At 40.9% G+C, this 14,535-nt stretch overlaps 2 protein-coding genes across 3 annotated transcripts; one reads left to right on the top strand and one right to left on the bottom strand.

Moving 5' to 3' along the window:
- The first annotated feature begins 619 nt into the window (after window positions 1-619).
- LOC115741797 lies at window positions 620-5,485 on the top strand. 2 transcript variants are annotated; one of them, XM_030675799.2, is made up of 10 exons: window positions 620-866; window positions 986-1,055; window positions 1,403-1,470; window positions 2,335-2,396; window positions 2,950-3,031; window positions 3,138-3,371; window positions 3,524-3,652; window positions 3,739-3,800; window positions 3,879-3,995; window positions 4,914-5,485. In XM_030675799.2, the coding sequence occupies exons 1-10, from the start codon at window positions 816-818 to the stop codon at window positions 4,948-4,950; spliced, it is 912 nt and encodes a 303-aa protein (XP_030531659.1). In that variant the 5' UTR covers window positions 620-815; the 3' UTR covers window positions 4,951-5,485. The 2 variants fall into 2 exon arrangements, with proteins under 2 accessions (XP_030531659.1, XP_030531667.1); XM_030675807.2 differs by having other exon boundaries at window positions 621-866; window positions 4,920-5,485.
- A 378-nt stretch (window positions 5,486-5,863) lies between these two features.
- Window positions 5,864-12,641, bottom strand: LOC115743422 (golgin candidate 2). Its single transcript, XM_030678190.2, has 10 exons — window positions 12,169-12,641; window positions 10,787-11,869; window positions 9,821-9,931; window positions 9,600-9,659; window positions 8,849-8,906; window positions 8,054-8,106; window positions 7,835-7,927; window positions 7,238-7,363; window positions 6,523-6,570; window positions 5,864-6,423 (listed from the first exon to the last, which is right to left on the bottom strand). The coding sequence occupies exons 1-10, from the start codon at window positions 12,220-12,222 to the stop codon at window positions 6,055-6,057; spliced, it is 2,055 nt and encodes a 684-aa protein (XP_030534050.1). The 5' UTR covers window positions 12,223-12,641; the 3' UTR covers window positions 5,864-6,054.
- Between the last annotated feature and the right edge of the window lie 1,894 nt (window positions 12,642-14,535).

Raw genomic sequence — 14,535 nt, 5'->3', positions numbered from 1 at the left:
GTTCGAGCTTGGAGTGTACAGTGGGCCACGCATGCAGCATCCGTGCGCTAATCCCAGCCACAACCCGGCAACCCAAACTCCAAACCCACTCTATCCTCAAGGAAAAAAATTACCGATTCGGTCGTAAAATTTACCGTATGAATGCCGATTTAGTTTTGAGTTTTCTAATTTTTGCCGTGGTAATTCTGAACTTTTTGCGTCAAATTCTAATGTAGTCTCTCCGATCAATTGCTATCGAAAATCATCGACGTGGCGGTCTATACAAGACGTGATTTTAAATAAAGTCGTTTGTGCCAGCGTGACACGTAGAAAGGCTTATGACAATCGACGGCATGTCAGCAGCCTCGTGCCGTACATGGCTGAAAAGACTAGATTGAAATTTCATAAAAAGAAGAAAATTAAAGCTACAATGACAAAATCGAAAAGTTTATGATTGAATTTATGATTGGTTCGGTAAAAATGATCTTAATAATGATGTCAGAAGCTGTCATTACGTCGATCGCGTCGGTCATTTCGCATCCTCTATTACGTCGGGCCGTCGCAAATTTACAAACAATTTATGCACGAAATCATATTGGATTAAAGGTCACGAGTTCGATTCACGTCGGCATCTCGACGGGAGTTACCTTGACGGGCTTTGCCGACCATAGATCTGAGCGGGAGTTTCTTTTGTACTTATTTACTGCGGGAACGGGAGAAGGCGGCTTGGTTAGCAAGAGGTCTGCGAAAATTCAAACGTCGAGAGATCGCGAGAGAGGGGGCGGACGCACGACAGCGCTCGGCGACGCTCTCGGAGCTGAACCTCCGTCGCCGCCATGGCCACCGTTCTCGACTCTCATTTCCTAGCTCTCACCGCAATCGTCACTGTAATCTCTCTCTCTCTCTCTCTCTCTCTCTCTCTGTGCAGGCTTTTGCTCCTTCGACGTTCGCGTCGCTCTGATTGGCGGATTGTTTTTTGTTTTTTGGCTTCCTCGCTGCGTTGCAGGCTGTGTACCAGTCGCTGTTCTTCGTCGTGACCGCTCTTCTCAAGTTCGATAAGGTCACCGATTTCGCCGGTCAGTGATCCATCTTGCTTAGGCAGAATTTGTTGTTGTGGAATCGTTAGTGAACTTGGCGTGGGAATTTCGAGGAAATTATTAGGAGAAACGAGTGATTTGTGGTTCGCTTTTCTCTTTGAGCGGTGAATGAGAAGTGACTGCGAATCGCATTGTTATGGAATTCATGATTAGCTACTGTTACATCGGCGAAGCAATGGCAGTTGATGCTTCCTGTTTCGATAGGTTTAGACCTCGAGCTGAGTAACCAGTCTTGTTATTTTCATTTAGAGTCGGTTCATGCTGATTCGGGCTTGTGTGAGCTGTGTACTGGCTAACCAGTGAATGTGTTTGTTTTGTTGTTTCAGGAAGCACCAATTTTGTTATCATCGCTCTGTTGACCCTGATTCTCAGGGGGACTTGGCATTTCAGACAGGTTCTTTCTCTATCTCTTGGTGATCGTGCAATCAATACTCCCACTGCCCTAACATCGGCGTGGAAATCGTCGGAAAACATGTACGAGTCATGATGGTAGTCATTGCCAAGTCTTTCATAGATAGTACGTGTCGGATATGGTTCCTCTATCACGGTAGTGCGGAATGAAACTTTGGTCAATTGCAAGAGACTCTTTGGCCATATCTTGAAAGCCTCGATTATCAGTAGATAATTAAGATAGCGTAGAGGACCAACCTGCCAATTCCTTGCTTGACAAGAATCAGTCTTGAAACTCGCCTTCTCGAATATTAACTAGAGCCTTGAAGTAAAAGTAACCTCAAATGCACATACTGAGGGTGATGAAATCAAAAGGAGGTTGTCATGAATGATTAACTGCCTATGAAATGCGCATTTTTCAATCCTAACCAGGTAATTAAAATTTGGAGGACCTAGTTGTTGATAAAGCTGTTTGGCAGTGATCCTCAACATATGAAACAGAATTTTTGCATAAATTTGGGACTGATATGTAGAACTCCATTTTAGGAGTAACTTGATGAGAGAAGGACTAGATAAGATGAGTTGAGGATGCTTCTTGAATATTATCTGCATTTCTGGAAGACTGTTTTCCAGTATACATTTGTTTGCTGAGGTTTCCTGGCTTTGTGCTGTTGCGACTGCAAGCCCTTTAACGGCATTCTGTCTGTTTGCCCTCCCTACATAATTGCTTTGCTACTTATTGTGAGGAATTTTTGGTATATGGATTGCAGGTTTACTAGGACTAGATTTGAGAGTTTTTGCTCGACAAGTCAATTGTTGTTGCTGGAATTTACTGAATCTTAAGATGCTTGTGACAATGTAATTTCAGGTGGTCCTGACAGTTCTTGTATTAATCTGGGGTCTCCGACTGGGTCTCTTTCTGTTAATGAGGTACGAATCTAGTAGAACAGGGGAAATTGCAACTTTCATTTACTTATAGTTCTTTTGAATTGATAGAAAGCTAGTGGCATCTAGACAATGACGCTGCACACGGGAGAGAGAGAGAGGGTTCTTGCACGATTTGCTCTTTATGATGTACCTAATCAAGAGAAAAAACTGACTTGCAAGTACACTGCCAGTTGTGAATCTACGATTTGATTGTTGCACTCCTATGAGGCCTAGATACTTTCTTTCAATAGCATTTACAATTTATCCATTGAACATATTAAATCCCTGGATGGATGTTTTACAATTCCAGTGGAATGGTTGAACTTGTAGTTTCTGCCTCCATGAGATGTTTCATGTGAACCTACATCTCTATGTTGACAACAATAAATGTACTCAATGTTTCCGTATGATTTTGTCCTCCCATCAAAATGCTTGGTTCTCTTATTCTTCCATTGCCAGTGCATGGGTTGTTGGTACAAAGCAATACCTGTTTCCTGTAGAACAGCCTGGGTATGTCCCTTATTCCTTTTATAAACATTGTGTTGAAATTCATCAGAATTCTGAAGTGGGGGGAAGATAGGCGTTTTGATGAGATGCGCAGCAATTTGGGGAAATTGGCGATTTTCTGGATTTTCCAGGTTTCCCAAATTATGTCAAATTTAAGTTGGTCCATGATTTTTAAAAGATACAATTTAGCATCTAAGAGCACGTACTGGGATGTTGATTTCGTGTCCATTATCACAGGCTGTCTGGGTTTGGACAGTTAGTTTACCAGTAACTGTGGTGAATGCAAGCAACAGAGATCCACCTCTCCAAGCTCAGGACATAGTTGGGTGGATTATGTGGTTTCTGGGTTTTTCGGTCGAAGCAGTAGCTGACCAGCAGAAATTGAACTTCAAAAATTCTCCTGAAAATCGAGGGAAGTGGTGCAATATTGGACTCTGGAGTTATTCTCGGCATCCAAACTATTTTGGAGAGGTGAGTCCTGCTATTACCATAAAAAAGTTCCTTTTTAAGTTGTAACTGAGCACAAATATTGAAGCGATTGTCATATAGGATTTGGTAACTAGTTTTAACTTTCAATTGAGAAACACTCATGCATTTTTCTTTATGTGAATTGTTTTATCCAGATTTTACTATGGTGGGGAATCTTTGTGGCTTCCACCCCTGTACTTGAAGGTTCTGAGTGGCTTGTAATTTTTGGGCCAATCTTCCTCACGTTGTTACTTCTGTTTGTCAGTGGCATTCCTTTACTTGAGGTCTGGTTCTCACCTTGCATTTTCAATGGACATTCATTTGGGTCTTTCATTCTTTTTTAATTACTGTTCGAATTAAATGAGAACAGGAATCGGCGGACAAGAAATATGGAAATGTGGCTTCATACAGGACATATAAAAGAACAACTAGGTTGGAGTCTCCTCTTTCCTCACTTTGAGATTGATTTGGGGAAGATAGCTAACTTGTTTAAACTCTGTTTCTATTCAGCCCTCTCATTCTGCTTCCTCCATCAGTTTATGGGAACCTGCCTCTATGGGTCAAAACAAGCTTTCTCTTTGAGTTTCCTTTGTACAGTCGGAATCTTCCTGACGAAGGCGTGAACTGGTGAGGCTACAAAGTATCACCTAGATTAACTCACAAGATGTGGTGTGACTCGCTCTTTCAATGCATTGTGCTTTCGGACAATTTCTATCTGCAAGTTTGTTGAATGTCGATATATGATTGCTCTGGACGAAGAATGCAACTCGATTAATCATGCACTTCTCTATTCCACTAGGCCATTTCTCTTTACGTGTATACTCGGTAAATAACGTCTGCAAGGTGACTCGTTTTATGCTTTTCTAATAGAGGCTTTGTTTCTGTATAGTTTTTAAATTATTTGTATTTGAATTCTTTACTCCGTAACTGTAAGAGGAAAACTTCTTTAATCCTTTTGTTTACTGTTCTGCTCTTATTGCACATTGGTCACACATCTTGATTTTACATGCTTAGCTTTTTTGTTCTTTGTAAGAGCTAGTGGATAATGGTAACAGTCGTGCTGCTATATTTTTCGTTAATTGTTAGGGAGATGTTCATAATACTGTGCCGTAGTATCCTTCTCCGCATGCCCTTGTCCTCCTTTACCTATACACGTTTCGGTTCAAAACCACCGTATCAAACTGATAAGCTGATGAATCCAAGGTTAATGTAAGAGACCCTAACATCTAGCGATGGGTAAATTTCATCATCTTAGCTCGCACAGCAGCAGCAGAAGGTTCTAGAAATTTCCATATCGAGTATCGTGGTCATGACATTGAGTCTCGCTTCACGGATGTTGTCTTATTCTTAAGTTTGGATATCGGCAATGCAGCGCCATCTATGCTTTAGCTAATAATTCATTTCGAAAGTGAGTTTCTTGTTGCAAGCATGTAATGTAGTTTAACAGCTGAAATTTGAATGCGACTACAATGCTTCAATTTCCTAGGGGTGTACTTTTACGGCATAAATGCATCGTTTTCTCAATGCATTTGCCATTCTCGCAAGGTATAGAGAAGTTGGCCAGAAGAAGCGGCGTGACTGAGGATGGGTCAGCGTGATGCAGTCTTTGGAGCGGTGATATCCATCTCTGCTAGATTTAGGTACTTACGTTGATGTCTTTGACATTTGTGACAAACAAAGGGGCCTTTAAGTAATGTTCATCATCTCTGTAGCTTCTATTCGTGTTCATCCCGGTCAATCCTGTTTCTCATTCTCTGTGGTGCCGACCGAGATTGTCGACACTAATCTTTGTTGTCCGCTAGTTCTTGCCTACCCCAACCGCAATAGATTTTATGTTGGCTACCGTCTGTTGGAGTCAGGTTGTCCTGACAAATTTGTTGCCGTCGCATGTGGCAAATTATGCTCGATATTTTGTTGGTAGCCCAAAACCTGAAAGAACGTCAAACTTGTGACTGCTACTATGGAAGAGGGAAAGATGTGAAGATCGTTGCTGCTGCCGTTTCAGGGTCCTAATCTTGGTTGGAATTTGCAAAGATGCCAGGATAGGTGATGCTGGATTTACTATAATTATATAAAATTTAATATACTAAGTGACGGGGCTTTTCGTAAGTGGGTATTAAAAAGCGTGGATTTTTATTTAATTAAGTTGGTATTAAAAATTGTGGATTTTATTTAAAATTAAATAAAATACTTATCGTTATCACTTACTAAGTCGATTTTCTAGTCTTTATTTCTACACATTGCACGCTATACCATGAATGGGTGACTTGAGGCGTGTGGCCAATGGTCTCTCTGAGTCTCAAACAAAGCCCCGTTGAATAGCAATCTTTGGGCCGGGTCTCACGAAATTTTCAGGAACTGATGGGGCTAGGCCCAAAGTCAGGCCTCGACGCCCATCCACATAGGCTGCCCTGTTAGGCCCATGGACCAGTCTAATTGCAAAACCGCTTGCCCAACGATGGATTTTGGGGGCAGAAGTTACGAGTGAGAGCACATAATGAAAATGGTCGCTCTATACTTTTGTGAGATGTAAAATATACATACATTTCTCTGTAGTTCGTTTATTAAGGCCAGGAAGAAAAATTGAATAAGCATGGCCCGGAAATCAGGTATAAACCAATGCGCCTCTAAAATGCTGAGGCAAAGACGCATCAAATAAGCAGAAACATCGTGCGCGCTCACCGGATCACACGCCCGAGCTGTTCATGTTTTCCAAGGACATGACCGCGCCAGATTGGGCGTCCGGCGTCGGCGGCGTGTGGGAAGTGAAAATGTAGAGCACCCACAGGTGGAGGCACACGAGGTAAATGAGAGACCAGATTTTGGCCGTGGGGTTCCTCTTGAGAAACACAGAGCCGGCCAAGAAAATGGCGTCCAACTGCCGGACTATTAAGTGCAGCTGCTCCCTCCCGGACCGGATTTTGCCTTCCAGCAAGGGCCTTGTCTTCGAGTTGAATAGCTCCCAGGTCCCCGACTCTATGTCCTTCAAGGGGATGCTGGAGAAGTTGTCCACGTTAATAGTCGAATGGCCCTCGTCCAGCATCCTTGAGACTGTCTGTGGACACCAAAGCACTGATCTTAGAAAGGCGTTAAACCTCAATATCATCGACTGATCGCTTACATGAGAAGTACAGGCTTCAAGATGGTAAGATACCTCAATCCTGAACACAAGAGTAGCCTTCTCCGAGGATAAAGCTTCGACCTGATATAACACAGAAGTTCACTAAGTTGGACCAACGAATCAATTTCAGCAGACAAGTTCCCTGACACAAACTATAACCTACTGAATTTCTCCAGACGAGGCGAAAGTTTGGGTTGACAGATTGCCCTACGTGCTTTAGCATTTTTACCCAACTGAACTAATCAAACAGGTGTTCCTCACCCAAAAAAAAAAAAAAAAATCAAACAGGTGTAGTAATTTTCTAACTTAACTTTGGAGCAGATCTGTATTTGCATTCATTTAAAGAGCCACAAGCTCGCTGCCTATAGTCCCCAGTCAAAGCTGGGTTAAATAAACAAAGAGCTAGTGAAAGCATCAACTTTCGTTCATAAGTTTTGTTACCCTTTACTCGGTAGATTTCCATGCTATATTCAGTGATAAAACTGTGGAATGTCATCTCTTCAGATTCTCTGATGGACGAGTGAATGTTTTCCATCTAGAAAAGCTGAAGGATCTTTTCCGGTGCATGTGCAATGAGCTATGCATTTCTCTCTGAAGTCTGACATTTGCAACTCCGTATGTTCTTTTCAAATCTACCCTTATTGACAAGCCAAGCAGTAATTTAGAAGTGGGAATACCAGAGTCAGGCATAGACTGCTACTGTTATGACCATCTGCATTGCTTTAACTGTTTAGAATGTTTGACAAACCTGGGCTTGTTTCTGAATTAGATGGTCAGTTAGCTGACCCAGCCGTCGCTTCAACTCAAATTCTACTTCCGTTGGCTCCTCCATTTCCTTTCTTGTCATTTCAATGTTTGCTTCAATATTCTTAGCCTGGATGAGACAAAAGACCGATACTTAAAACATTTGATCCACAGCGGCTAAGCATGAAAACTGGGAGAATACAAATGGCCACTTATACGATTATTTACATCACAATACTGAACCATCAACCATTCAAGCCAACTAAATGAGATGTTTTGGGTGTAGGGAGGGTATGGCTCGTGTGTGACCATTAGGACCATGGGATGTGGATTGCATCCCTTATTTTTTGAAAAAGAATAGTTTCTCCCCGGAGACCAACTGTACTGTCATTCCATTAGGACTTCCCAAAATTACTCGAGCACATTACATGATGACTGTCAACTTCCAAAACAGGTAGTGTATCCACTTCCTCTGTTGACATCTCTCATGAGTCATTCTTAGGAAAGTCCTAAGTCTATAGCATTTAGAATGCCAGTTACGATTGTAATGAATTTGCAGACTATGCTATTTATTTTAACCATACCATCCAAGAAAGCTCACCTTTTCCTCCAACTTCTCAATTTTGTCAGCAAGAAAAGCACACTCTGCCTCAAGTAGCTCTCGTTCAACTTCCAATGCCTTCGTGGAGGCTAACTGTGTAAGTAAATCAGCAACCAAGCTCAAAATATAAGCCAAAATCAGTGAAAAATGATCAGGTCAGCAGACAGCTGTGAGGACTTGCAGGCCGTGCACCCCAAATCATTAATCCAAATGGCTCACCTGCTTTAGAGAGGATCCTGTCTGATGGCCGTTGGAGATCCTCCTCCTTAGTTCTGCAGTAAAAGAGGGGCAGATTTAGTAGAATGAAACCATAAGATTATATGGTGTCACATGCAAGGACAGGCATTTCTCTGAGAGAGAGAGAGAGAGAGAGAGAGAGAGAGAGAGGCGCTAAGCAACCCACTCCGAGGCAAGGAAAACAGTGTATGCCGAATATAGCAAATCCAGGATATATCTCAAAACTATGGAACGGATGGCTTCAATTATATATCTCATTAAATTGTAACTTATGGGCAACACCGTTGTCTGTTCAACTCGTCAAGCCGCTTCTAACCATAAATCCCATGTGGAGCCAAGATTACTTGAGGATACCCTGCCACAACCCTGAATCTATAAATAAACCTTCTCTAAATGTAGCTTTGCCGAACTAATGCATGTCTATGTCCTAATCATTCCTTTCTAACCAAAAAGCCTATCAGACACATAATGCTTCAAACATGAAGTGAAACTGTGTCCATCTATTTTCAAACGAATATCTCACCAGCACTAAATTAGTTCACATAAGCAATGGTCAGATAACCATTTGATCAGATTGACCAGTCAATGCAAACAGGAAAACACGAATGAATCTGAGATCCAAGCCTAGATGACATGAACAATAATTGTGTGAACCGGGTGCACATGGGCCCAGTGGACGTCAACCGTTGGATCACACGGGTCCCACGTGTTTAACTAGTTCAGATTCATTGGGCTTATGAACAGCGGGACCATACAAGTATTTTTCAGACAACATACCCTCGTGCGCTACTTCTTTCAACTCAATTTGTTGCCGAAGTTCAGCCACCCTCTTAACCTGGTCAAAGAGAAAAGTGTAGTAAGAGTTCAACCACTATGGAGGCCAAACAATGAGCTTGTATATGACCCTAGCATCTCCAATTCAGATTTCCACTCCAACAGTTGAGTTACTGTTCTATCACGTATCTCCATCTCCTCCTCATGTTTATAATAACCGACAGACAAAACGGCTTCAACCGACTAGAATGGCGAACTTCCCTTTATCAAACATAATGTGTCTATCCGGAGTGACCTACACCTTTAGTGTTCAAATTTGACTCTTATTTCATGACTAACTTTGTTTTTTTTTGGTAGAATGCCCAAGCCCCACACTTAGAATCTTCAAAAATTTCTACATATTAACATTTAAAATTGCATAAATTCGGAGTTTATGGTACAGTTATTTTAAGTTTCATATGCGGGTACTACACATCATAATTGTACTTAACAAAATAGATCTCTACTGTTGAATGTTCACCTATATCAAGAATAGCTATCCAATTAAATTTACTTAGACCAGACAATCAATACTCAGACTTATGAACCAGCAGAAAGGAACAATTGCATTAATTCATCTGTATAAAGTACTGCTGACCAAAATCTACAAGAGGAAAAAGACTTTGCTCCAACTACATGAGCAAACTAAGTCAATTGTCTATACACTTAGAAGAGAGAAACTTGGTTAATCATATCAACTTGAACAATACGATACCTCTACTTCAAGATTCCATTGTGCAGTTGCAAGAGATTTGGCTAGGTCAGCATTTGCGGTCTGCAAAAACCCATTTCAACTTCACTAACAATAGAACCAAAATATCTGCCTAGAAACAACAAATTAGAAGGGCATTTACTCCAGCAAAACTTTCGCTATTAACCAGACAAAGATTGAGAATGGAATATTTTGAGGAAATGCACCTAATTAATCTTTAATACCTCCAGTTTAGCTAACCGTGTAAGGGCCTCCATTCTAGTATTGTTGTGTTTCTGCTTTTCCAGCTCTACAGCTTCCATAGTCTCCATCATTGTTGTCTGCAGCTCCGAAGCCTGCATCAACATAAAGCTTAAGTGTCTTAGCCTATAGTTAGAGTCAGAAAAAAGCAGGGACTGATGGAATAGAAACTTAGAGATACTAGACCTGCCAGAGAATCATATATCATTAGCTAGAGGACCTAGAAACAGATTCAGTCTATGTCTGGAAACTCTATAAGAAGAGAAAATGGAATGAAACGCCACAAATTTTTATTTGCGATCTTCTCACTGAAAAATTAAATTATTCTCAACTTTCCACCTCAATTTTCATTCTTCCTGTTTTTCTTACTTCTGAAAACATAGCCTGATACTAAGTAAAAATTGCTACAGAAGCATGTGTTTTGGTACGGGTAATAAAACCGATGATGCATGTTGTGTACTTGGATGGTTAGCCAAGCATATGCATAAATGATCCTTTGACAAATCATTACGAAATCAGCACTATTTGCATATAGTTGCACATTGGACACTGTATCGAATTCTTTGCTTTTCTCTTCTTTTTTCTCGGCTTGTGCATTGTGGGAGGAGTTCAGTTGTGCATTCCAAAGCTAGGAGAAAATTTATACGAACTGGAAAAAGAAAATGGTGCATTTTTCTCTCATTCAAGCACAAAAGTTTGGTGAGTTCAAACCAGCTAACAAGGTTTGATTGCAAAGATCAGTGGAACTTGGGCTGAGTCTGTTCATGCAATAATTGCGTACGAAACAAAATCAGGACCATCCACATGAGAGAGAATATATCCCCCCAATTACAGGAGAAGATTGTAAAAGCAATCATATGCAGATGACATAGAGGAGATGGGTTAAAACAGCTTCAGCAGCAGCAACAAAACGGTAACTATATGGATATTATAGCCAGCAGAAGATATACCTCTTTCACTTGCTGCCTTGCCCTTTCTTCGATTATTTTCTCCAAACTCTGCTTCTCTCCCTCTAACCTTGCAACCATATTCTCACGTTCTCTAATGGCCTCAACAGCCTTAGCTGCTGCTTTCTCAGCAAGAATCTTCTCCCTTCTTTTTCTTCTCTCCTCTCTTTCCCGTTCATCTTCACTCTCAGAATCAGATGTGGAACCAGATGTAGTCTCTGAGGCCGAACCAGCATTGCTTGTCCCATTGACATCTCTAGGAAGAGAAGTAACCGAAGTGCCCTTTACCCCATGACCATCTCTGTCAAATCCTACCTTCAATTGAGAAGCAGCATCAACAGCAGCGATTGGTAGTACAGTGGAACCACTGCCACCTATTAAACGAGAGACATTCTCCTGAAGGGGGACATTCAACTGCCCAACATTCTCCATACTTTCCTCATGGGCCGGTTTAAGCATTGCATTTCCTTTCGCAACCTTCTGATCTAAAGCTTGTTGCTTCACAAACTTCCCATTATTTGCTGAATTAACATCTGAAGCCATCCTCATGCCTGCAGAATCAGATAACCCAGAGTTTTCTCCATCAGCAGGTTTCCCATTCAACTTGTTGTCCCTGAGAACGCCCGACCTCCTAGATACTTTCGCAACAGTGTTACTTGTCTTTTGGTTCCTCTTCAGCTCCGCCGACATAGACTTGGAACCAAAGCTCCCCTGCCTCCTGTAGTTATTCTTGCCACCAACAACCCCAGGCAACCCATTGCTACGTTTCCCAGGGGAGGCCAATGGCGGATTTTGTGAACTCAATAACTCAGTCCAGTCACCATCAGTAACATTGGAGTTAGGTGTTGGACTGGGTTTCGCGCTCGAAGTGCTTGGAATCCCCTTATTACTTTCATGGTGGCTAATCGTGCTATTGCTGAAATCACTAAATAATCTACCTCCATGGTTGCTATTATCCGGTGATTTCTTTTTCAATTGATCCTTCAAAGGCACTGAGCCTCCAGTCCTCGTTGGAGTATCAACGCTTAGACCATCTGACTGAGGCCTCTCATCCTTACGGAGCGACTCAGCTGCTTGCTGATCGATCTGATCACCAGATCAACAACTAATTCAGTCTAAAGAAAAAACAATTCACATTCGCTGTCCGTCGTTCAGAGGTAGACGATAATGGAGCACAATCAAACGAAACCAGGTAAATTCATCAACCGAAGCACCAGAATGAGGAAGAGTAAGAAATGAACAGAAATCAGGAGAGATCTGAAACTGAATTGACTCAACTGAAGAGCCGAAAATTCGAGTCAGATCGAGGAAGATCAACCTTCCGACACACTGATAAACCAAACAGAACACGAAAATCCGTTTTCTGTTGAAGTGATAGGCATTACCTTCTGAAGAATACTCTCGGCAGCTTTGAGTTTGGAGGTGAACCAGTCCGACATGTCGACGAAGACACTCTTCTTCGGATCCCAAGCTCAAACGCAAACCGAGCGAGCGACGGAGACGGAGACGGAGAGACTAGAGAAGGAGACGAGATAGAGAATGCAGCACACGCATGGCAGCGAAGCTCGCGGTATCAACGGAATCGAGTTGCAGAGGGAAGACGAGAGGCTGAACGGAGGCGCGCTCGCATCACAGCTCTGTGACAGGAGTTCGTCAATGACTCGGAACGCGCCGGCGATCCGAGCGGAAAGCCACTCAGGTTCTCTAGCGGGCGGTGGATGACGGTTATCGCCGCCGTGGGAATCAGTGGTGGTCACCGACGAGTGGTTGCTGGTGCTCGGACGGTGTCGCGTCGACGTCGTATCGGTTTTTCCATTACTATCTACACGCGCACATCGAGAGAGGCAAGTAGAGAGAGAGAGAAGGGGATGGCGTTTCGCACGTGCGTGATGAGGATCGATTAAGGAAGGGATAGATAGAGATATGGGCTTCTGGCCCAAAAAAATGGACACATGGGCCGGACTGGCTTGCGCAAAGACTCATCTGGGCCGACCCGGTTAATTTATCTTTTACATCCCGATTAAATTAATTCTCCAGTCATTATAAAAATAATAATAATAATTCTCCAAAAAATCAAAATGTGTGGTCTCATATTCGATCATTATGGCCAACGAGCCATTAGTAAACAAAAATATCGAGTTATAGACATTACGAATATTTTACTTGGAATACACACTATAGACAAAAATGAGATTCGAAATCTTTTCGTTCTCTTCTACAACACACTCTTATTCTATCGCTATCTTACTAAATCTATTGCTTGTCCATAACAAGACTAAGGAAAATGACTCTAATATCCGCATTAGCTCATAAGATTGCTAAACTGCAAGAGCACTAAATAAAAAAGATATGGGTAATTTATTCGTTGAAATTATGGGTTATTGTTCGCTCGTTTTGTGACAAGGAATATCTTTTATCGAAATTCGTTCTTCGATTTTTATTAAGAAGGATTCTATGGCTCAAGTTTCAAGGAAAATTCAGGCAAAAAGTGAACGGACGTGTGTGTGCTAATGGATTGAATATAGATGGATCGAATACGGATTGTGGATTGAAGGACAAAGTATCAAGTTTCTACAACTTACAATACTCCTAAGGAAAGCAGTAGATTGCAAGAAAGTCAATTTGGTGTTGACATCTAAATTTTGATTTCTTATTTCATAACTTGTTGCATAAAATATTAAGGGCTAACTGTAGTCCCTACAAAAATAATTAAATCATCTTGCATATAGTTTGCACTTAGTTTATTTTATTTTTAGCACGCATAAATTTACGTTTTTATTAGAATGACGGTGGATGATTTGGACTTAAGTTTTCTCGACGAAACTTGCGAATGCGTAAAATTCGAAGGAGCTCATAATGATTGAAACTACCATGTGATTCATCTTTTGCTCAATAATTCGGTTATTATAAAAATAGTGGGCGTCGGATGGAAAAATTCCCTATTTGATGTTTCTCTCTCCACTAACAAACTGTGAGAGATAGTTTTCACACGTTCAAAAAGAAATATCAATCTTGCCGAATCATGGAGGTTGAGGATTATTAGGCGAAATATTCTCCGAGGATTCTTTGTTTCAACAGATCAACTCAAGCTTATAAAAGGACATTGGGGGCTTCGTCTGAAAAAAAAAAAAAAAAAAAGAGTGAGCAGAGAAGGGTGATTTGATTGGCAAAATATCTTTAGAATGAATTTTTTTTGCATGATATTTAAAATTCTAAAAGATATTGCATTGAATCAATTGTCATGTTTAGATAAATTTGCATCCTTAAATTAAAATCATATAGGTATTTGCACGTTTAATTTAATTTTAGAATAAGTTAATTTAATATTTGCATTCTAGGATAGAATCTGCATATTTAAGTTGGTTTTCATGTCTAAAATAATTTATCTTTAATATGTTAGGGATTAGGCAAACTTAGACCCTAAAATATACAAGATAATTATCTTTAGGCAGAGTTTTATTTAGGGTCATTTATTAATCCGAAAATACAAAATTAAAAAAAAAAACAAGCTTGCCATGTCATTTGCATGCTAGATTTAGATTATATAGAATTTGCATGTTGCATGTTTAGGTCTTTACGTCATGAATTAGATCTTAACATCATTTGTAAATTAGTTCAATTTAACTGCACATCTAGTCTAGTCATGTAGCTAAGTCAGTTTCTTATGCATGTTTAGAATAGTCCTGCATTCGATTTAATTCATTTGCATTTTAGACTACATTCATTCATGACATATAAATTAGCTCTCATTC

The sequence above is a fragment of the Rhodamnia argentea genome, chromosome 6 (assembly GCF_020921035.1).
Source record: "Rhodamnia argentea isolate NSW1041297 chromosome 6, ASM2092103v1, whole genome shotgun sequence".
Classification (NCBI taxonomy): Eukaryota; Viridiplantae; Streptophyta; class Magnoliopsida; order Myrtales; family Myrtaceae; genus Rhodamnia; species Rhodamnia argentea.
Note: the sequence above shows the minus strand (reverse complement) of the source record. Positions and strands in the feature narration are given on the sequence as shown.